The 21909-nt window shown below is 44.7% G+C and overlaps 1 protein-coding gene across 13 annotated transcripts in view; it reads right to left on the minus strand.

Moving 5' to 3' along the window:
* Window positions 1-21909, minus strand: part of celf2 (cugbp, Elav-like family member 2) — a 567676-nt gene that overhangs the window by 65116 nt on the left and 480651 nt on the right. For all 13 annotated transcript variants that reach the window (XM_068059490.1, XM_068059494.1, XM_068059489.1 and 10 more), the window contains one exon: window positions 9457-9505. In XM_068059490.1, coding sequence (XP_067915591.1) covers window positions 9457-9505 — 49 coding nt within the window. The remainder of the gene's footprint in view (window positions 1-9456; window positions 9506-21909) is intronic.

Raw genomic sequence — 21909 nt, forward strand, 5'->3', positions numbered from 1 at the left:
GACGTCATCATCTAATCAACATTTTTTTAGACACCGAGATCTTGATGTCTTTGCGAAAGTTAAGAACACAAAAAAGAAACCCTGAAAGTGATGGAATGTTTGGTATTTTGTAAGCCTCAAATAAGTTAAAAATAACGTTCCCTAATGGATATTAGAAATGCTGTCATTAGTTATCAGGTTTTAACTATTCTATGGCTGGAATTTTACATTGTGGCAATGGCCCCGCCCACTGGAGAAAAGGTCAGGGGTGAGCCCACCTCCGCCCGGCCTGGAAGCCAGGCTGCAATTTTGCGTGGCCCAGACCCTGAATTGGCCTCAGTTCTGGGAGGGGCTGAATGGCCTCCTCCTGTTCCTATGTACTAGAAGCCTGGAATCACTCCTATTTACAGGGGTTGTGCTACAGAACGTGTTCACATTCAGGATCAAGTTCAACTACAGACCCCTCTGAGGCAAGAGGTCCCACTTCCAAGAGCTGCTGGCTAATCAGAAGCAGTGCCACCAGGAGCAGTGGCTATGGCTGGGACTGCAGCCAGCAAGGAGGATGATGGACGTCACTGTTCAGGAAGGTAAGTGGGGTTCAGGCCTCGCCAGGGACAATCGGCTGGGTCACAGCGAGGTGGGTGGGAGTTGAAGAGCACGGCAGGGGAGTAGTTTTAGCAGGGGTTGCCCGTGCTGCTGGGGGCCCTTCCATGGGGCACAGGGTGTCTGATCAGGAAGGCCCCCCCACCCCCACCCACCTCGCCCGCAAGGAGGCTACCAGGTATTACTGGGTGGCCTCCTCAGGTGCTGAAGTGCCCATGCACTGCTGGTAAAGAGGAGGCCATGAAGTGGCAATTAATTGGCCACTTAAAGGCCCTCAATTGGCCTAGGGTGGGAGGGCCGCTTGCCACATCCCCCGTTATTGGCAAAATAGCAGCGGGGGTAGGTAGGCGATGGGGCATGGCACCCCCCGCTTCCCACTCGATTTTACGCCTCCCCCCGGGGCCTCCCAGCCGCTCCTAGGGTGGGGGGAGGAGTAAAAGTTCTGGCCTATATGTCTATGTATATATTGAGGTACTGTCCCACTCCAATACTTCACCCCAGGATGGCTAGAAATGGCTCTATGACCTGAGGTCAGTTTGAGCATTAACTAGCACCGGGTATTGGAATTTTGGGGAGGTGGTGAAGGATGAGCTTGTTGTTGAACTTGATTCTGAATGTGAACATGTTCTGTAGCGCAACTCCTATAAATAGGACTGATTCCAGGCTCCTAGTACATAGGAACAGGAGAAGGCCATTCAGCCCCTCGAGCCTGTTCTGCCATTTAATTAGATCATGGCTGATCTGTATCTTAACTTCATCCACCCATCTTGATTCTGTAATACCCTTGCCGACAAAAAACTTTATCAAATTCCAGCAACACCAATTTTAATGGGGGGAAAATCACAGGCCATGTGCTCATATTTTGCCTGTACGCACTCCCTGCCAGCTTCGCTGATGAAAGCCCTAATGTCCAGGTCGCCATACTTCATGAGGGGCGCAAAGTACTGAAAGAGGATTAAAAATTTCAGCCGGAGGAAAGGCCACTGCGCTGGGACATCAGTGTGTTGCTGGCACCTGTCAAAAACACCAACACGAGTCTGCGTCTTCAGGAGTGGTGGAAAGAAGCAGAACAAGTAAACAACAACAACAACAACTTACATTCATATAGCACATTTAATGTCGCAAAATGTCCCAAGGTGCTTCATGGGAGCAATTATCAAATAAAATTTGACACTGAGGCACTTAAGGAGATATTAGCACAGGTGACCAAAAGCTTGGTCAAAGAGGTAGGTTTTAAGAAGCGTCTTAGAGAAGATAATCAGCATGGATACTTTACATCACAAACCAGAATGCTTTTAGGTTACTGTTGTTGATAAAATTTGAGCTCAAGTTAGGCAGTGAGTGGAGAGGGATTGAAGAAGATGCCAAGATCTGGGCACACAAATGAAAGAAACAGAGGACATTCCTCTCCTTTAGCCCTCTTTGTAATTTCCTGACCTGAACCTCATAGGGATTCACCAGGGATGTTGCTGCTTGCTGCAATGTTTACTAACATTGCAATTTTTGTAACTGTATTGAGGAAGTGTTGAGTTGTTGGATATGTCATCCTTCACATAAGACTTTAAACTGAAGTCTTTTCTGCCTCTTCAGGGCTACGTTAATGGAAAGCAGTACAACTGCCATTTTTTAATTATTTGCTCTTGAGATGTGGGCATGGCTACCTTTGTTGCCCATCCACTAGAAAACCTGAGGTGGTGATGGGTCTTCGCCACGAACCACTGCAGTGCTTGTGCTGATGGCATTAGGTAGGAAATTCCAGGATTTTGACCCAGCGATGATGAAAGAATCGTGATATATACCTGTCAGTATGTCGTACAACTTGGAGCATGACATTGCTGTTCTTGCCCTTCTTAAATGATAGAGGTTATAGAGTAGAGAGGTGCAGATGAGGTAAGCTTGATGTGTTGTTAAAAGTGCATCCTGTAGATAGTTCATACTGTGGGCACAGTGTGCTGATACAGCAACTTGCATTTAGCTAGTGCTCTTAACTTATTAAAATGACCCAAGGTGCTTCACAGGAGTGGTTATCAAACAAAATCTGACATTGGGTGGAAGAGATGGGTTTTGTGTCCAGTAAGAGGAGTGCCACTCAGGTCGACTGAATAGTTCTTCATTCAAACCTATTTTGTGATCTTGGACTAGTTACTCTAATTATCCTGTTAATCCAAAAACTGGATAAAGCTCAACCACATCGATATAAACCCGAAAATCTCAGCAGCAAATGTGCGATACTCATCTGCCATGGAATGTCACCCCAAGCTTGGCTTTTATCTGACACACTCCACTCCTGATATGGGGCATGAAGCCATGATCGTCTGATTAGAGATAAGGGTGCTGTCAATGAGCCAACACGACTTAACATATCCGTTCAAGTAAAATATCCTGCCACTACTCCTGTGTTTCAGGACTACCTTGTGTAAACTGCCAACGGCCACCATCCACTGGTGGACTGGATATGAACACGAATATTCTCCCTCATACTTAGATTTGTTGAAATCCGCTTCTCTTTTCACAGCTCCACACATTTACGTACAAAGCACTACAATCCTAAGCCATGGAAAACAGTCATCTTGCCAAGCTTGTGATATTGACCCCTTGCTTGTTGGTTGCAGCAAATTTTCTGAGTGTAACTGTGACATTCAAGATCATCATTGCACAAGTTGAGAATGGAGTCTAATTATTGAGAAATCAAGGTGAAAGGGCATGCCCCATAGCGCATGACATCACCATAGTTGAAATGAGTAGAAGAGAAGAGAAGGTAAACCAGTAAGTAGTGCTTAGACGATGCCAAGCTCATTATGGTAGCTATAAAGGTCAGAGATGGACAAAGCAATCAATCCGTTCTCTCTATATCAAAGAGGCTGCAAAAGATAGCCACTAGGAAACTGGGAATTGATTACAGGAAACTGAAGAACAACGTTTAAGGAAGATTGCTATTCCATGATTAGGAACTGAGTTCAGTGACACAAAAATGTTGTTTACAGGTTTCATGTCTCTATGCAGATTGAAGGGCAGTGCCATGCAATAACCTAGAAATGTGTTAATTCCCTAGAAATGTGTTAATTCCCTGTCAGTTACAGACCAATGCTTTTGCAAGAAGGCAAAGTGATCAGGGAACAAGAACCCTTTCCCTAATATGAAACACTGCTCTAAAACTATTCTAAATGTAGTCCCACAGGCTCATAGGCTATACTTTTGTACAGTTCTTTTTCTTTTGGGCCTCCTTATCTCGAGAGACAATGGATACGCGCCTGGAGGTGGTCAGTGGTTTGTGAAGCAGCGCCTGGAGTGGCTATAAAGGCCAATTCTGGAGTGACAGGCTCTTCCACAGGTGCTGCAGAGAAATTTGTTTGTTGGGGCTGTTGCACAGTTGGCTCTCCCCTTGCGCCTCTGTCTTTTTTCCTGCCAACTACTAAGTCTCTTCGACTCGCCACAATTTAGCCCTGTCTTTATGGCTGCCCGCCAGCTCTGGCGAATGCTGGCAACTGACTCCCACGACTTGTGATCAATGTCACACGATTTCATGTCGCGTTTGCAGACGTCTTTATAACGGAGACATGGACGGCCGGTGGGTCTGATACCAGTGGCGAGCTCGCTGTACAATGTGTCTTTGGGGATCCTGCCATCTTCCATGCGGCTCACATGGCCAAGCCATCTCAAGCGCCGCTGACTCAGTAGTGTGTATAAGCTGGGGATGTTGGCCGCTTCAAGGACTTCTGTGTTGGAGATATAGTCCTGCCACCTGATGCCAAGTATTCTCCGAAGGCAGCGAAGATGGAGTGAATTGAGACGTCGCTCTTGGCTGGCATACGTTGTCCAGGCCTCACTGCCGTAGAGCAAGGTACTGAGGACACAGGCCTGATACACTCGGACTTTTGTGTTCCGTGTCAGTGCGCCATTTTCCCACACTCTCTTGGCCAGTCTGAACATAGCAGTGGAAGCCTTACCCATGCGCTTGTTGATTTCTGCATCTAGAGACAGGTTACTGGTGATAGTTGAGCCTAGGTAGGTGAACTCTTGAACCACTTCCAGAGCGTGGTCGCCAATATTGATGGATGGAGCATTTCTGACATCCTGCCCCATGATGTTCGTTTTCTTGAGGCTGATGGTTAGGCCAAATTCATTGCAGGCAGACGCAAACCTGTCGATGAGACTCTGCAGGCATTCTTCAGTGTGAGATGTTAAAGCAGCATCGTCAGCAAAGAGGAGTTCTCTGATGAGGACTTTCCGTACTTTGGACTTCGCTCTTAGACGGGCAAGGTTGAACAACCTGCCCCCTGATCTTGTGTGGAGGAAAATTCCTTCTTCAGAGGATTTGAACGCATGTGAAAGCAGCAGGGAGAAGAAAATCCCAAAAAGTGTGGGTGCGAGAACACAGCCCTGTTTCACACCACTCAGGATAGGAAAGGGCTCTGATGAGGAGCCACCATGTTGAATTGTGCCTTTCATATTGTCATGGAATGAGGTGATGATACTTAGTAGCTTTGGTGGACATCCGATCTTTTCTAGTAGTCTGAAGAGACCACGTCTGCTGACGAGGTCAAAGGCTTTGGTGAGATCAATGAAAGCAATGTAGAGGGGCATCTGTTGTTCACGGCATTTCTCCTGTATCTGACGAAGGGAGAACAGCATGTCAATAGTCGATCTCTCTGCACGAAAGCCACACTGTGCCTCAGGGTAGACGCGCTCGGCCAGCTTCTGGAGCCTGTTCAGAGCGACTCGAGCAAAGACTTTCCCCACTATGCTGAGCAGGGAGATTCCACAGTAGTTGTTGCAGTCACCGCGGTCACCTTTGTTTTTATAGAGGGTGATGATGTTGGCATCGCGCATGTCCTGGGGTACTGCTCCCTCGTCCCAGCACAGGCATAGCAGTTCATGTAGTGCTGAGAGTATAGCAGGCTTGGCACTCTTGATTATTTCAGGGGTAATGCTGTCCTTCCCAGGGGCTTTTCCGCTGGCTAGGGAATCAATGGCATCACTGAGTTCCGATTTGGTTGGCTGTATGTCCAGCTCATCCATGACTGGTAGAGGCTGGGCTGCATTGAGGGCAGTCTCAGTGACAGCATTCTCCCTGGAGTACAGTTCTAGGTAGTGCTCAACCCAGCGGTCCATCTGTTTGCGTTGGTCAGTGATTATGTCCCCCGATTTAGATTTGAGGGGGGTGATCTTCTTGATGGTTGGCCCAAGAGCTCTCTTCATGCCATCATACATTCCTCTGATGTTTCCGGTGTCTGAGGCCAGCTGAATATGACTGCATAGGTGTTGCCAGTAGTCGTTTGCGCAACGCCTAGCTGTTCTTTGTGCAGTACTTCTGGCTGCTTTAAGTGCTGCGGATGTTAAATCGCTGGGGGCTTTCTTGTAGTTCAAAAGTGCAATGCGCTTAGCGGCTATGACAGGTTCCAGCTCTTCATTATGAGATTGAAACCAGTCTGCATTTCTCTTCGCACTTTTGCCGTAGGTGGTCAAAGCTGACTCATAGATGGCGTCTCTGATGTGGGCCCACTTGGTCTCAGCATCCCCTGTGGGAGTGTTTTGAAGGGCTGTTACAAGTGAATTTAGAAATTTTTGTAACAGCTGTGGGTGAGAAATTCTGCTCGTGTTGATGCGCGGGTGGCCCTTCTGCTTGGAATGATGCAACTTCTTTGGTCTGAGTCTAACCTTGCTGCACACCAGGGAGTGGTCGGTGTCGCAGTCCGCACTGTGGAAGCTGCGTGTGATTTGAACACTGTTTAAGGCGGCTCGCCTTGTGACAATGAGGTCTAGCTGGTGCCAACGACGTGATCTTGGGTGCCTCCATGAAACCTGGTGACAGGGTTTAGTGTGAAAGAACGAGTTGGTGATGCAGAGGTTATGATAGGTACACAACTCAAGCAGTCTCTGCCCGTTCTCATTCATCCTTCCAACGCCATAGCGCCCAAGGCAGGAGGGCCATGAGTCATGGTCGGCCCCAACCCTGGCATTAAGTACAGTAATATTGCATTTATATAGTGCCTTTGACATTGAAAAATCTCAAAGGGTTTCACTTCATGCAATGAATTACTTTTTGAAATGAATCCTAGGCAAACGACTAACACCAGAGAATGACAAAATTATATTCCAGGGACATATATATTAACTTAAAGGCAATGTGCAGTGGCAAATGTAACAATTTATCCAATTGACTGTTGACAATCCAACTACAACCCATCAACACAATTAGAAGTGTCCGATAGCCCTTCAGTGTAAAAAAACAGTTAGTGGGGAATTGATGTTCTGCCACTCACGCTCACTGTGTTGAATCAACACTCACTGTACTGTTGCCTACTTTCATTCAGTATTTTTCAAGACATCAAGTCTGTAGATTTCTGCACCTGCTTTAGTTTTCCCTTTCTCTTTGAATCTTCAGGCTTTTAAAATCCAAGCTTGGTATCATCAAGCACCAATCATCATCAGGATTCTTGGCTGATTTTTCACCACCTTGTTCCTGGGGTTCTGATAAATGGAATGCCCTATATCGTCACTTGCTTACAGCAGTCAGATTAATATAGAGCAGGGACTGAACTTCAAACCCTCCTGGCTCAGTCCCACATTGGGCAGTGCACTTGCCAATTGAGCCACGGAGACGAGCTATGCCAAATACAAAGTCATTGACAACGTATTTAACCTCTCTTTGTTGACGCATTAAGTGATGAAAGCTGTCTGCGTTGCTTGCAATTGGAGGAAATGGCACTCACCTCTTCTACACTGTTTCCTTCCCTTAAAACCCTTTGATACAAAGACTAGTGCAACTGCAGCAAGTAATCAGTCACTGTAGAAACAGCCTCCAAAGTGTCTCATTTAATTAACCAGCTTCCTGTTTGTTAATGTCAGCATATGGCATTTAATTACAGTCTGAAAATTCATAAGCATACTCATTATGAATTTTTATGACAACTTAATCTATAATTACTATTACCCGAAAACAGTGTTTTTTTGCGTGTCATTTGTTTTCGAGACTGCAATATTATTTATCAAACATTTTAAAATGTATTGCTTCAAAGACCACAATGTTCATTCTGAAACCGATTCAAGATAAATGAGGGCGTCCCTCAAACACAGAAATCAAGGTGTTCGCTCTTACACTGCTCGACTTGCAAATTTGGGTCTCAGTGACAGACAACTTTTGAATCCAGTAGTCAAATGTGAAATAAAAAGATTCATCAGTTCCATGCAAAGGGCACTAGGTCAAGGCAATATAATTATATTCCAGAGGAATCAATTAGACTCAGTTAAGACTCTACTGCCCTTCTTCATTACAATATGGTCGCATCGGTTGAAGAGTTCCACAAACAAATCACAAGGCTCAGTCTAGTGAAAGAAACCTATTTGAAGGCAAATTTCATACTGTTACGTGAGGCGTGAAAACATGACCAAATGTGCAAGGAACTGTTAAGTGTGAAATTAGGGTGATCGAAGGTTTGCATGCATCAAAGGTTTGTATACATTTCTGAGTGAGCTTGCCCACTGAGATCACATTAGGGTCAGTTTTGTACTCTAGGTCCATGCAGCCAGGGCCTGGGTTGCGAAGGACCAAGCTTGCTCCACGTGAGATCAAAATACCTTGTCAGACACCTTAAAAGTGCTAGCAGCCCGAATGCGGACCCAGGTACATCATTGTGCCTCCACATGCTCAAGGGTAGGGCTGGGGCTGGGTGCCATCTTGGGCAGAAAATGACATGGCATCCATCTTACAAATTGTGCCACATCTTGGCTGATCAATGAGACACAACAGTAAAGTCAAGAGCTGTATAACAATGTGTGATGTTTCCATCGGCATTTCGACATCAAGAGGACACCTCAACAGATGAGGAAATGTGTTTAAGCATTTTTAGGAACACGGCAGGCCATTAGGCCGAAGAGAACCATTCCTTTTCATAAATCAACTCTTCAACAGCCTTCGATACCGAATCTCTCCGCAAACTCATTTAATTCTCTCAAGCCCAGTTATACTGCCTGCTTCAGGGACCCTCCCCCAGTCTATTTTAAACTACTATTCCCTGATGTGGGAAAGAGGAAGGTTCGGCCAGTCCCTCACAACTCATCCACATTCAGGATACACAAATGCCCTTGTGCTAAGCCCGTACCCTGATTCTGAATTATTGGGTGGGTAGCACAGCATCACAGCCTCGGTACCGCAGGGCTAGATTTAAGGGGAAAGAAATGAGCATGGGTTCCATTCTTGATCACTACTTAGTGCCTCATGATGCATGCATGTGGATATCAAGTGAGTTCAGGACTGGGTTTGACTGTGATTCCCTGAATCAGAGACACTCATTAGTTAGGAACATAGGAAAAGGAGTAGGCCATTTAGCCCCTTGAGCCTGTTCCGCCATTCAATAAGATCATGACTGATCTGTGATCTAACTCCATATCCCTACCTTTGCCCTGTATCCCTTAATACCTTTAGTTAGCAAAAGTCTATCAATCTCAGATTCAAAATTAATAATTGATCTAGCATCACCACTTGCGGAAGAGAATTCCAACTTCTACCACCCTTTGTGTGTAGAAGTGTTTCCTATTTTCACTCCTGAAAGGTCTGGCTCTATTTTTAGATTATGTCCCCAGTTCTAGTTTCCCCAACCAGCGGAAATACTTTCTCTCTAACTATCCTACCTGTTTCTCTTAATATCTTGAAAACTTCAATCAAATCACCCCTTAAACCTTCTAAATTCAAGGGAATACAGCCCGAACTTGTGAAATACTATTGTGCTGCCAAAGCTCATGGAACTGTACCCACCCACAGTCAGTGCCTTCAGGAGGAAAGAGAAAAGATTTTGAGGGGGCAGCAAAACATACATTAAAAAATACATACAAGAAAGCTCACTTCTCATCTGCCAGTGCAAATGCTTTGCTTACCATTTGATTTTTCACTGTCAGCAGGTTTCATCTGAATAGGATGATGCATCTGAAATGGAAGAGGAAACTCTAATTATTCTCTGAAACACAAAAAGCAGAATGAACTGCTCCACACAGACACCATGTTAAATATTCCCAGCTGAGCACTGCTGCAAAATAGCATCAATACTCTCTCCATTATTTAAAATCACAATACCATGAAAAGCCAATGGTTCAAATAAAAACGAATGCCTTTTTTTATTTTACATGCAATTCCCATCATAAGGTGCTTATCTGCACATATCCTCACTTATCTGTAAGGGTTTGTGTAGAATTACCCCCAGGCACCAGCTTTGCTCACTGGTTTGTCCCATTCATAGGATGCCCCCCATAGAGATGACACCTTACTTTGTGTGATAGGGGTGAGAACGGACGACAGACAATCGCAAACCCTTTTTATATCTCTCCTGGTTTTTAGATCCATTGACTTCAACTGCCATTCAATTCAAAATCCTTGTCCTTGCCTATTTCTCCGTCTATGGCCTTGCCCTACCCTATATTTGTAATTCCCATCAATCCTGTATACCCTCTCGTTCCTCCTACTTCGTTCTTATGTCCATTCCCTTTCCCTTCATCCAACCATTGGTGGCAAAGTCTTCAGCTGCATCTGTCCTGCTCTTTGGGACTTCCTCCCGCAATCCCTCGGTTTCTGCATGATCTTGAATGGAAATGATAATCGGGTGGTTTCTACAATAATTGGCCAGTCTGCAACGCCAATTTTACAGGTGGGTGGCAAATTGAAAATCTAGTCCCCTCTCTCTTGAACAGATGCGGCAAACTTGAACATTCTCCACTCTGAATTTATGTATCTGTTCAGCTCTACCATTAATACAATGGACTGTGCTGCTCCCAGGGTGCACAAATCAGAAGATTACACTCAAATAATGGGCAATAAATTCGAGCAGAAAACTGTTTGAACTCTCAACCTCTATAAATTATGGTCTAAAAAAAAACAACAGAAAATCAATATTATAGTGCAGACAGTAGACACTAGTCACTTTGTCACAAGTGAATAAAGTTAATGGCAGGCCAGCCACCGAGGAGTCAGCAGTAGAAAGTAAAGCGCTATTACTAGGACATTAATATTTGATGGTGATCAGCCATGCATTGCTCAGACTTGTAAACCATTCCATCTTTAAAACAAGCATTGTGGACACTTTGCCTATAACAGCTCATCTCTCTCAGGAGCATATTCTTTTGCTGTGTCCTTGGTCTTGCAAAGAAAATGCTGCCTTTATGCAATGGAAGAGGGCACGTACCTTTGATAAGAAATGCCTACTGTAATATTCCCTGTGAGATTTCCCCAGCAACAGATTATATGCTAGTAACTTACTTCATGACGGAAAGTGGTGCTGATTAAAACACTTGACCTGGAGTTACTAAGGGTCACAAGTAACACCAATCTAATTCCCTTATAATTCTGTTTTTAAACTATCCTTATTTCACCCTCCTGAAAATCACTTGAAAGTGTTATTCCACACTGATGCCACAGTAGCTTTTCAATGTTGCTTTCAATGTGATTTCATGGAGGATTTTAATCATTGTAATCGTAATTGGATTAGAAGTTCTGTTAAAATAGAGAAGTGTTGTACAAATGCATGAAACGTTAGGCAGCCAATATCATTTATTAAGTAACTTCTGGGCTAATATTTTTCAAAAAGGTAGCAAGGCTGCAGAAATTTATAAGTCCCCCGACGTCGGGAGTTGTGGCAGGGCGGCCCGCCAAATACTTCCAGGAGAGGCCCGCCATGGGCCTCGACACCAGGATGACCCTTCTGCATTTTACCGGTGGCGGAGAGGCCTCAGGGTGGCCCCCCTGCCACTCGGAGGCGGAGCCTTCATTGAAATATTTAAATACATTTCTTCTTCTTCTTTGGCCTCCTTGTCTTGAGAGACAATGGGTAAGCGCCTGGAGGTGGTCAGTGGTTTGTGGAGCAGCGCCTGAAGTGGCTATAAAGGCCAATTCTAGAGTGACAGACTCTTCCACAGGTGCTGCAGATAAAATTGGTTGTCAGGGCTGTTTCGCAGTTGGCTCTCCCCTTGCGCTTCTGTCTTTTTTCCTGCCAACTGCTAAGTCTCCTCGACTCGCCACACTTTAGCCCCGCCTTTATGGCTGCCCGCCAGCTCTGGCGAACGCTGGCAACTGACTCCCACAACTTATGATCAATGTCACAGGACTTCATGTCGCGTTTGCAGACATCTTTAAAGCAGAGACATGGACGGCCGGTGGGACTGATACCAGTGGCGAGCTCACTGTACAATGGGGATTGCTGTCCTTGGGGATCCTGCCATCTTCCATGCGGCTCACATGGCCAAGTCATCTCAAGCGCCGCTGGTTCAGTAGGGTGTATATGCTGGGGATGTTGGCCGCCTCGAGGACTTCTGCGTTTGGGATACGGTCCTGCCACCTGATGCCAAGGATTCTCCAGAGGCAGCGAAGATTAAATAATTTTAAATACATGCAAAAGCACTTATCTTGTCCAGGCGGCCGTCCCACGTCGATATTCCGGCCAGTGGCCAGAACTCCCACGCCTTCGGATCTCCATTCAGAGATCCGAGATGTGACACTGGTGGGGAAGGGGGAGGAGTGAATTTTTCAGGATTCGGGGGTTGGGGGAGATGTAAAAACCAATGCGATTGGTTGCAGGGATGGTGGGAAAGGGTTGAGGGTCAAAGGGAATACAAAAGTAGGGAGGTTATGCCTCAGCTACACAGGGCATTGGTGAGACCTCTGGAGTACTGTGTGCAGTACTGGTCTCTTTATTTAAGGAAGGATGTAAATACGTTGGAGGCAGTACGGAGAAGGTATATTAGACTAATATCTGGAATGGGCAGGTTGTCTTCTGAGGAAAGGTTGGACAGGCTAGGCTTGTATTTGCTGGAATTTAGAAGAGTAAGAGGCGACTTGATTGAAACATATAAGGTTCTGAGGGGTCTTGACAGGGTGGATGTGGAAAGGATGTTTCCTCTTGTGGGAGAATCTAGAACTAGGGTCACTGTTTAAAAATAAGGGGTCGCTCATTTAAGACAGAGATGAGGAGAAATTTATTCGCTCAGAGGGTCGTGAATCTTTGGAATTCTCTTCCTCAAAAGGCGGTGGAAGCAGAGTCTTTGAATATTTTTAAGGCAGAGGTAGATAGATTCTTGATAAGCAAGGGGGTGGAAGGTTATCGGGGGTAGGTGGAAATGTGGAATAATCAGTTCAGCCATGAACTTATTGAATGGCGGAGCAGGCACGAGGGGCCGAGTGGCCTACTCCTGCTCCTAATTTGTATGTAAGTTTGGGGGGCAAAAGTTTGTGAGTGAAAACCTACCTTTTTGGGTGATAGGACAAATAATAAACAGTTTATTCATTGGGGGAGGGGTAGGAGAGGGGATTGGAAGTGTGAGTATAATAATTATTTAAATCTTTTGCCAAACCTGTCCCATTAAAAATTAAAGTGAACTGTCAGGGCTTGACACTCTTTAAAAATGGCGTTGGCGCCTGCAAGGTGGCACCGGACACTGTTGCCGGGGACGAAGAGCCCGCCCTCTTAACGTCATTGGGGGCAGTAGGTCCGCCCCTCCATGTTAATGAACCACCACGCGAAATATCACAGCAGCTCCACGGCGCAGGCACACTTTTTGAATAACATTCAGCCCGGTGTGTAACACTGTAGCTCTCCTGGTATCTTAGTCATGTGGAAGTGCACCATTCCGTGGCATCTTACCTCAGCAAGAGCAGCCACCTTCAGGAGAGAAGAGAAGTGGAAGGAGGACTTTATAATACAAAACAAGAGGAAAGATTCTGCAGGTGGCTTTATAATAACATAAGAAATAGGAACAGGAGTCGGCCATTCGTCCCTATGGGGCTGCTTAGCCATTCAATAAGGTTATGACTGATCATCTACCTTATTCCACCTTACTGCACTATTGTTATATCCCACTGAACCTTTGTTGCACTCCCTCTAAGATAAGTATTGCCTTAGGTAAGGAGACCAAAATTGGCCCCTTTACTTTGGATGCAGGTGTTAAGTTTATAGTTGTACCAGCATCACTGTGCAGCAACAGAAACTTCATCAAGACCACACAGTTTGTCCTGGTGTTAACAACAACAACAACAACGTCTTTCACTTATGTAGCTCTTTTAACATAGCAGAATGTATAGTCAAAGCAAGTATGCTTTCAGAAATCCTTTGATGGCGGGAATTGATAAAATAAGATGGAGGAGTTAAGGGAAGAATCCTAGAATATTGCGGCATGATTGCTGAAGGCTTTGCCAATGGTGATGGAAGGGGAGATGCTTGGTTTAAAGAGAGGCAGTTGCTGTGGGCTGGAGGTCAATCAGGTCACAGAGGGCTTTGCAAACAGAGATAAGCATTTTGGAATCAATGCATTGGGAGATGGAGGGCCAGTGGAGGTGACTGACGGGAAGTATTGATTAATACAGGATAGCATTCAGGCTGTGGAGTGCTCCAGGAATAGTACAATTTTCTTGAGGGCTAATTCTTCAGATGTAACTAAAATTCTTCTTTCACTATAAAGTACAAACATTTTGGTTCATTCTTCATATGACATGACCTTGAAGTAATCATTTACCTGGAACTTGGATCTTATTCAGTAAAAACGCACACAATAAAGCATTTTCTTGAAAAATGGGACTCGATAAGAAGAAATATTTAGTCATGTGAACGGGGCGGCACAGTGGTGCAGTGGTTAGCACCACAGCCTCACAGCTCCAGCGACCCGGGTTCGGTTCTGGGTACTGCCTGTGTGGAGTTTGCAAGTTCTCCCTGTGACCATGTGGGTTCCCGCCGGGTGCTCTGGTTTCCTCCCACAGCCAAAGACTTGCGGGTTGATAGGTAAATTGGCCATTGTAAATTGCCCCTAGTGTGGGTAGGCGGTAGGAGAATGGTGGGGATGTGGTAGGGAATATGGGATTAATGTAGGATTAGTATAAATGGATGGTTGTTGGTCGGCACAGACTCGGTGGGCTGAAGGGCCTGTTTCAGTGCTGTATCTTTCTATGACTCTACGTGAACCTTGTGGGTTGTCAGTCAAGACCAAGTCTAAGAATTGAAACCAAGGAGGAAAACCTTTCATATTTCTCCACTTTACTGAGCTCTCTGCAATTTAAAAAAACATGCAGCAATTACATTGCTCACCACAGGTCAGTCAATAACCTACATTTGATTCAATAAATCATCCTGGCTGTAGCCTTTAAGAGTTATACAGAGTCCCTCTTGTGCATCTCATTACAGCACCCAGTGATGACCTCTTGAGACAAGAATTCGTGATGGTCCATTTTAATGAATCTGATGCCCCATAAAACATTTAGCATCTGACAAACGAATGTCTAATGGGAGCGCGAGCTGAATAGAAACTAAAATGCACAAAGGAAACATATTCCCCAGTTTGAGAGAAAAAGGATTAGAAATTAAGAAAGGTTTTAGATACATATTATCAACTCAGTCACAAATGACGGCTGAGTGGAAGTGTCTAAAAATGAGTACAGAACTTCTAAAAGAAGGAATGAAGTTTCCCTCCTTCACTATCCTTCAAACTCCTGCAGAGACTACAGCATTGGGACTCAGAGGACAGCAACAGAAGTATTAGGACAGGCTGAGCCTCCAGACTCAGGCAGGCTGGATACTGGAACTTATTTGGGACAGACACCAGCATTGGGACTTGGGGAACAGGGAAGTAGAGCACTGGGACTCAGGAAGGCAGGATAACACAGCATTGGGATTTAGGAGGACAGATAAAGGTCATAACACACGCATTCACAGAAGGGAAAAATAGGGAATGGGACTCCTGTTGAGAAGAGCTTAACATGATTGACTGAGAGGAATCACTGCATTCCCTGACTTTTACATTTAGAGGCAAAATATACTAACTTATTTATGCATGAGCTGCCCCAAGCTGCTTGACTATGGGAGGCATCGTAGCTACGTCTCATCCTCGCCTCAACCAATGTCCAAATACTGCATTGTCCAGCAAGGGCTTGCTGGATATTGCTCAGGTGATTTCCCCCTAAACCAACCCAAGAGTGCTAAGGCCGATATCAATGCCTTTACCGAGGAGCTGGAAAGATCAGCTAACTCACCACAGGCTGGGGAGTAAAGCTGGACCTTCCTCGATGGCTCAGTTGCTCGTGCACGAACTCAAGAGCATTTACCTTTTAAATACTTGAACTTAAAAGATTAAGAAAGCACAACCAAGTGCAGAATGAGAAGAGATCAGCGAGCCTGTCTTGCCCATTCTGCTGTAATCCTGATTAACATTATAGATAGTCAGTTCCTTTCTTTCCCTGTCACAATGGAAACCTTTAACTGAACCTTTCATCTGACTCTCATTGGGCTGAATTTTCCTAGCCTCGTGGAGATGGATTTGGAGGCAGAGGGGGCCGGTAAAGTAGTGGGTAACCCCTTTGGGAAGGTTCCCCAACTTTCCCAGGGGTGGGCCGCCAGGCGAATCGCCAACCTGCTCCAGGGAGGCAAGCAGCCGCTAGCTCCAATGGAACTGTTCCAGCATCGGATGGGCTCGACGCCGAGCCCGGAGCCTGGCAGCTACTGGACGCAGCCTCCTGGCGGTGGGATGGAGGGCCATCGGAAGCTCCTCTCAAATAGCCAATGAAGGAGCTGCAAGGCTGCAACGGTTGCAGCTGTGGCAACAAAAGTTCCCGCGGAGGGGATCCCCTTCTACGCTGCAGGCTCCAACATCTCTAGGCTTCCTTTTTTTAAAAAACATGTTGTAATGATCCTGTAGTTTTTTTCCGGGAATATGTGGTGTGTCTTTAAGACAGCAAAGGATCAGTACTGCTTTAAGAATAAGCAAGCCTCAGGAGTTACAAAGAAGGTGCATTCTCGTTGCCTTGGATACAGCCACTGGGACGGAACATCAAGAGATACATTTGTTACAATTCAATTTTGAACTGGCTTATAGTGCAGGCAGTCTGTGCTAACAGAGGAAACAGACAGCTGGTGTTAGCACCTGAAAGAAGAGCTCTCAGCCATTTAAACTGAAGGAAGAGAATTTAGTCTGGTTAATTATCTCTCAAAATTCTAAAAAAGTCAAGCCTAAACAGAGATCTCTGATAATTTAAACTGAAGGAAGGGAAGTTAGACTGTGACAATCTTTTACCCCTCAAAAATTCTAAAGCCAAATTGATTCATTTAAAAAGTGTTTGCAAGTCATTAATTGTTGAAATTCATCACTGGAGAAGGAAAGCATCACTTACTGCTGGAATTAGAATACGGACTGTTCTACTGTTGAAGAATCTTTTTTCCCCATCAAACGGCTGTGAGGACTTCTAGCAACACTGGACTGTAAATTTGCAAGAACTCTAATTTTTTCTATTTTAAATGATGTTTACATCTTCATAGTGTTTAAAAATTTAGTTTTTCTAATTAAACAACTAATTTGTTGATTTAAGACACCTGGTTTGGTTAGCCTCATTCGGGGGTTAATAGATGGTACAATTTGGCTGAGTCTTTCTTTACTTTGGAAAGTTTAAAATGATATGTTGGGCGATCTGTGGAGGGACGGGATTGAATTAACAGTGCGTTTCTCCCACCACAATCAGAATCATATATTTTGATCGGGGGCTTTGACTGGAGTGGTCGGTTGTAACAATGTTCAGCAGACATCTAAGGAGTGCCTTCATTTTGAGGCACACTCATGCTCACCTCTCCTGGTAGCACTGCTGGCCGTTCACTGCTGTGGGCCCTCTCATTGGGCCTCCCACGTCACGATCCCGCCTGCCATCCTTAATTGGACAGTGAAAGTGGAGGTGGCCAAATAGGAGGTCGCCACAGGTGTTCAGGGCGGGTGGGGAGGGAGGTGCGGTGGGAAGGGGGCTGAAGCCATGCAGGGGCTTGAAACCCGCACACGGTCTGGACGCCTGCAAGAAAACTCAGCCCATTAATTTACCCAGATATATGCCTGTATCCCTCTCCTCCCATGTAATTGAAATATATATCTTGCAAAAATACGTTATTAACCAATGAAGTAGCTGTAGTATGTTGTTTTCATTGAGAGATGAAACCACTCAGTGCTGTTTCCCCTCAATTGAATCCAGAATGATTATTAACACAGCCGCACATTATTCTTATGTTGCTTTTCACTGCAAGGATGACATTCGCTTTTTGTCTTGAGGCTTCCACATGCAATTAAAAACGTTACACAGATCACACTATGTCATCGCCACTGGGTCTGCACAATTGGACAGTCCAGTCACCTCTCAGTGTTCTGGACAGGTAACGTGAGAGCCATGTTGTTTGCTCACATTGTAATAGTAGCAGAATTGTATTCTCAACAGCTGAATTCAAGCAGTGCCCAGTACTGTACTGCATGGGGCATTTTCTCACTGTGCCATTAGAAGTTGCATTTTAACTGGTATACTCTCCTTCATGTTGACAATTGAGGTCCCTATCAGTTGTCGGCGATTAGGATTGGATCAAGTACAGATAGGGTTGAATAAATTTCAACACAGATAAGTGTGAGGTTTTGCATTTTGGTAAGAGAAAAAATAAGGTCACATATTAGTTGGAAAATAAGAATCTAAATGGAGTAGAGGAGCTAAGGGATCTGGGAGTGCAAATACACAACTCACTAAAAGTAGTGTCACAAGTTAATAAGGCCATAATAAAAACCAAGCACTGAAGTTTATTTCTAGAGAGATAAAATTGAAAAGTAGAGAAGTTATGCTAAACTTGTATCACACCTTGGTTAGACAACACAGAGTCCTATGTACAATTCTGGTCACCATATTATAAAAAGGATATAGAGGCACTGGAAAGGGTGCAAAAAAGACTTACAAGGATGATACCAGAACTGCGAGGTTTTATCTTTCATGAAAGGATGAATAGGCTGGGTCCCTTTTCTCATGAAAAGAGAAAGCTGAGGGGAGACCCAATAAAAGCCTTTAAAATCATGAAAGATTTTTACAGAGTAGACACAGACAGACTGTTTCCTCTTGTGGGGTAGAACAAAATTAGACACCATCAATATTAGATAATCACCAAGAAATCAAAGAGAATTCAGAAGAAACTTCTTCACCCAGAAGTGTTGAGAATATGGAATTCGCTACGACATGGAGTGGTTGAGGCAAGTAGTGTAGATGCAATTAAGGGGAAGCTAGATAAGCATATGAGGGAGAAGGGAATAGAGGATTATGCTGATTGAGCTAGCTGAAGGATGAGAGGAGGCTCAAGTGGAGATAAACACCAGCAACACCAGTTGGGCCGAATGGCCTATTTCTGTGTGATATATTCTATGTACTTCTAAATAGGGTTGGATGAAGAAGGGTGGGAGAAGACTGGTGCGGAGAATAAACACTGGCACAGACAATTGGGCCAAAAGGCCTGTTTCCGTGCTGTAAATTCCAAGCAGTTGATCCAAGTGGTATCGCCAGAGTGGCAAACACTTTGGCTAATATGCTGTGGTACCTGTTGAGGCTTAAAAATAAAATTGGCTAGTTGGTCAAGATTTGAGAGACCATCATGAGTCGTTCAGAAGTGGGTTAAAAAAAATTAGTGACTCTTTCGGCTTTTCCTAATGAGACAGATTATCTAAGTCGAATAAATATACAGAACATAACAGGAATACAATACTTGTCAGTCTGTAAATCCTACCAAAGAGAAAACACAAATAATCAATAAGAAGATAAGGAAGATTTACAGGCATACTGTCCTTTATGGATGTCATCAGTAAATATGATTCACGTTTCAGTGAAGTAACAATCAGTTAATACATATTGAGTATGTTATTTTTTTCTGATGCCCATTCTCACTGATATCAATCATACATAACTGGCAGCATGAAGGTAAAATATAGACAATGGCCCAATAAAAGAATAAGTACTCCCTACTTTGAAAAAGATGGGTGAGATTTATTTTATGATACTCTTTAAAAGCCAGATCTGATTTATTTTAAGATACTCTTCAAAAGCCAAACAAAATAGAGTGATAGAGTTACACAGCACAGAAACAGGCCCTTCGGCCCATTGTGTCCGTGCCAGCCATCAAGCACCTGTCTATTCTAATCCCATTTTCCAGCACTTGGCCCGTAGCCTTGTATGCTATGGCATTTCAAGTGCTCATCTGAATACTTCTTAAATGTTGAGGGTTCCTGTCTCTACCACCCCTTCAGGCAGTGTGTTCCAGATTCCAACCATCCTCTGGCTGTCCAGTCTCTCTTCATAGCTGAAATGCTCCAGCCCAGGCAACATCCTGGTGAATCCCCTCTGCACCCTCTCCAGTGCAATCACATCCTTCCTATAGCGTGGCGACCAGAACTGTACACAGTACTCCAGCTGTGGCCTAACTAGCATTTTATACAGCTCCATCATAACCTCCTTGCTCCTTTATTCTATGTCTCAGCTAATAAAGGCAAGTATCCCATATGCCTTCCTAACCACCTTATCTACCTGTGTTTCTGCCTGCAGTGATCTATGAACAAGTACACCGAGGTCCCTCTGTACTTCCTTGGATCCTACCATCCATTGTATATTCTCTTGCCTTGTTAGTCCTCCCAAAATGCATCACCTCACACTTCTCAGGATTAAATTCCATTTACCACTGCTCTGCCCATCTTACCAGCCCATCTATATCGTCCTGTAATCTAAGGCTTTCCTCCTATTTGCAACACCACCAATTTTCGTGTCATCTGCAAACTTACTGATCATACCTCTCATATTCACGTCTAAATCATTAATGTACACTACAAACAGCAAGGGTCCCAGCACCGATCCCTGCGGTGCACCACTGATCACAGGCTTCCACTCGCAAATACAGCCTTCTTTGCCTCCTGCCACTAAGCCAATTTTAGATCCAATTTGCCAAATTGCCCTGGATCTCCAGGGCTCTTACCTTCTTGACCATTACCTTCTTAATCAATCTCCCATGCGGGACCTTATCAAAAGCCTTACTGAAGTCCATGAAGACTACATCAACTTCTTTACTCTCATCTACACACCTAGTCACCTCCTCAAAAAATTCAATCAAATTTGTTAGACATGATCTCCCCCTGACAAAGCCATGCTGACTATCCCTGATTAATTCCCGCCTCTCCAAGTGGAGATTAATCCTGTCCCTCAGAATTTTTTCCAGTAGTTTCCCTACCACCGATGTTAGACTCACTGGCCTCTAATTACCTGGTTTATCCCTGCTACCCTCCTTGAATAATGGTACCACATTCGCTGTCCTCCAGTCCTCTGGCACCTCTCCTGTGGCCAGAGAGGATTTGAAAATTTGTGTCAGAGCCCATGCTATCTCCTCCCTTGCCTCATATAGCAGCCTGGGATGCATCTCATCTGGGCCTGGGGATTTATCGACTTTTAAGCCCGCTAAAAACGGTAATACCTCCTCCCTTTCAATGCTAATTTGTTCAAGTAGATCACAATCCCCCTCCCTGATCTCGACACCTACATCGTCCTTCTCCATAATGAACACAGATGAAAAGTAATCATTTAAAACCTCACCTATGTCCTCTGGCTCCACACACAGATTGCCACTTTGGCCCCAAATGGGCCCTACTCTTTACCTGGTTATCCTCTTGCCCTTAATATACTTATAAAAATGCCTTGGGATTTTCCTTTATCTTGCCCGCCAATGTTTTTTCATGCCCCCTCTTCACTCTCCTAATTACTTTTTTTTTTTAAGTACCCCCCTACACTTTCTATACTCCTCTAGGGCCTCGGCTGTTTTCAGCCCTCTGAATCTGCCATAAGCCTCTTTTTTTTTTCCTGATCCAATCCTCTATATCTCTTGACATCCTGGGTTCCCTGGACTTATTGGTCCTACCCTTCACCTTTACGGGAACATGTTGGCCCTGAACTCTCACTATTTCCTTTTTGAATGACTCCCACTGGTCTGATGTAGACTTTCCTCAAAGTAGCTGCTCCCAGTCCACTTTGGCCAGATCTTGTTTTATCATATTGAAGTGGTGAGAATGTTGTGACTTTTCCTTGCTCCCCTCCTCATTTGCAGGTGGTGACTCAACCAGAGTCAGTACTACAGTTGCTGGTAGACCTCAACTATCTTTTCCAAGTGGTCTTATGCATTTATGTGTGAATAAAAAAGGTGAGAGTTGGCAGCCTGGCTATTTGATCTTGTCTCTGCCTGATACTAGCATGTGTACGCTTTCCAGCTAGGTCCACTCGAAACCAATTAGTCGCTGGGACCTCTGTCGACTCTCGGGACTGAGGGTGTTATTGCAAAGCATAGCCCCCACTCCCCTCATACAACCTCCACCCTGACTCAGACCAGCTTGTTCAGGCCACAATGGAACCCAGACCGTCCTACTTTGTATCACACTGTAGCACATCATTTGGCAAGTTTACCACTGGGGGAGAGCCCAGCTTTTTTTTTTCTCTGATAAATATATTTGGGTTCATTTGAATTTTAAATCACGAGGTGTAAAAAGGGGTGAAAT

This window comes from Heterodontus francisci, chromosome 27 (assembly GCF_036365525.1).
Source record: "Heterodontus francisci isolate sHetFra1 chromosome 27, sHetFra1.hap1, whole genome shotgun sequence".
Classification (NCBI taxonomy): Eukaryota; Metazoa; Chordata; class Chondrichthyes; order Heterodontiformes; family Heterodontidae; genus Heterodontus; species Heterodontus francisci.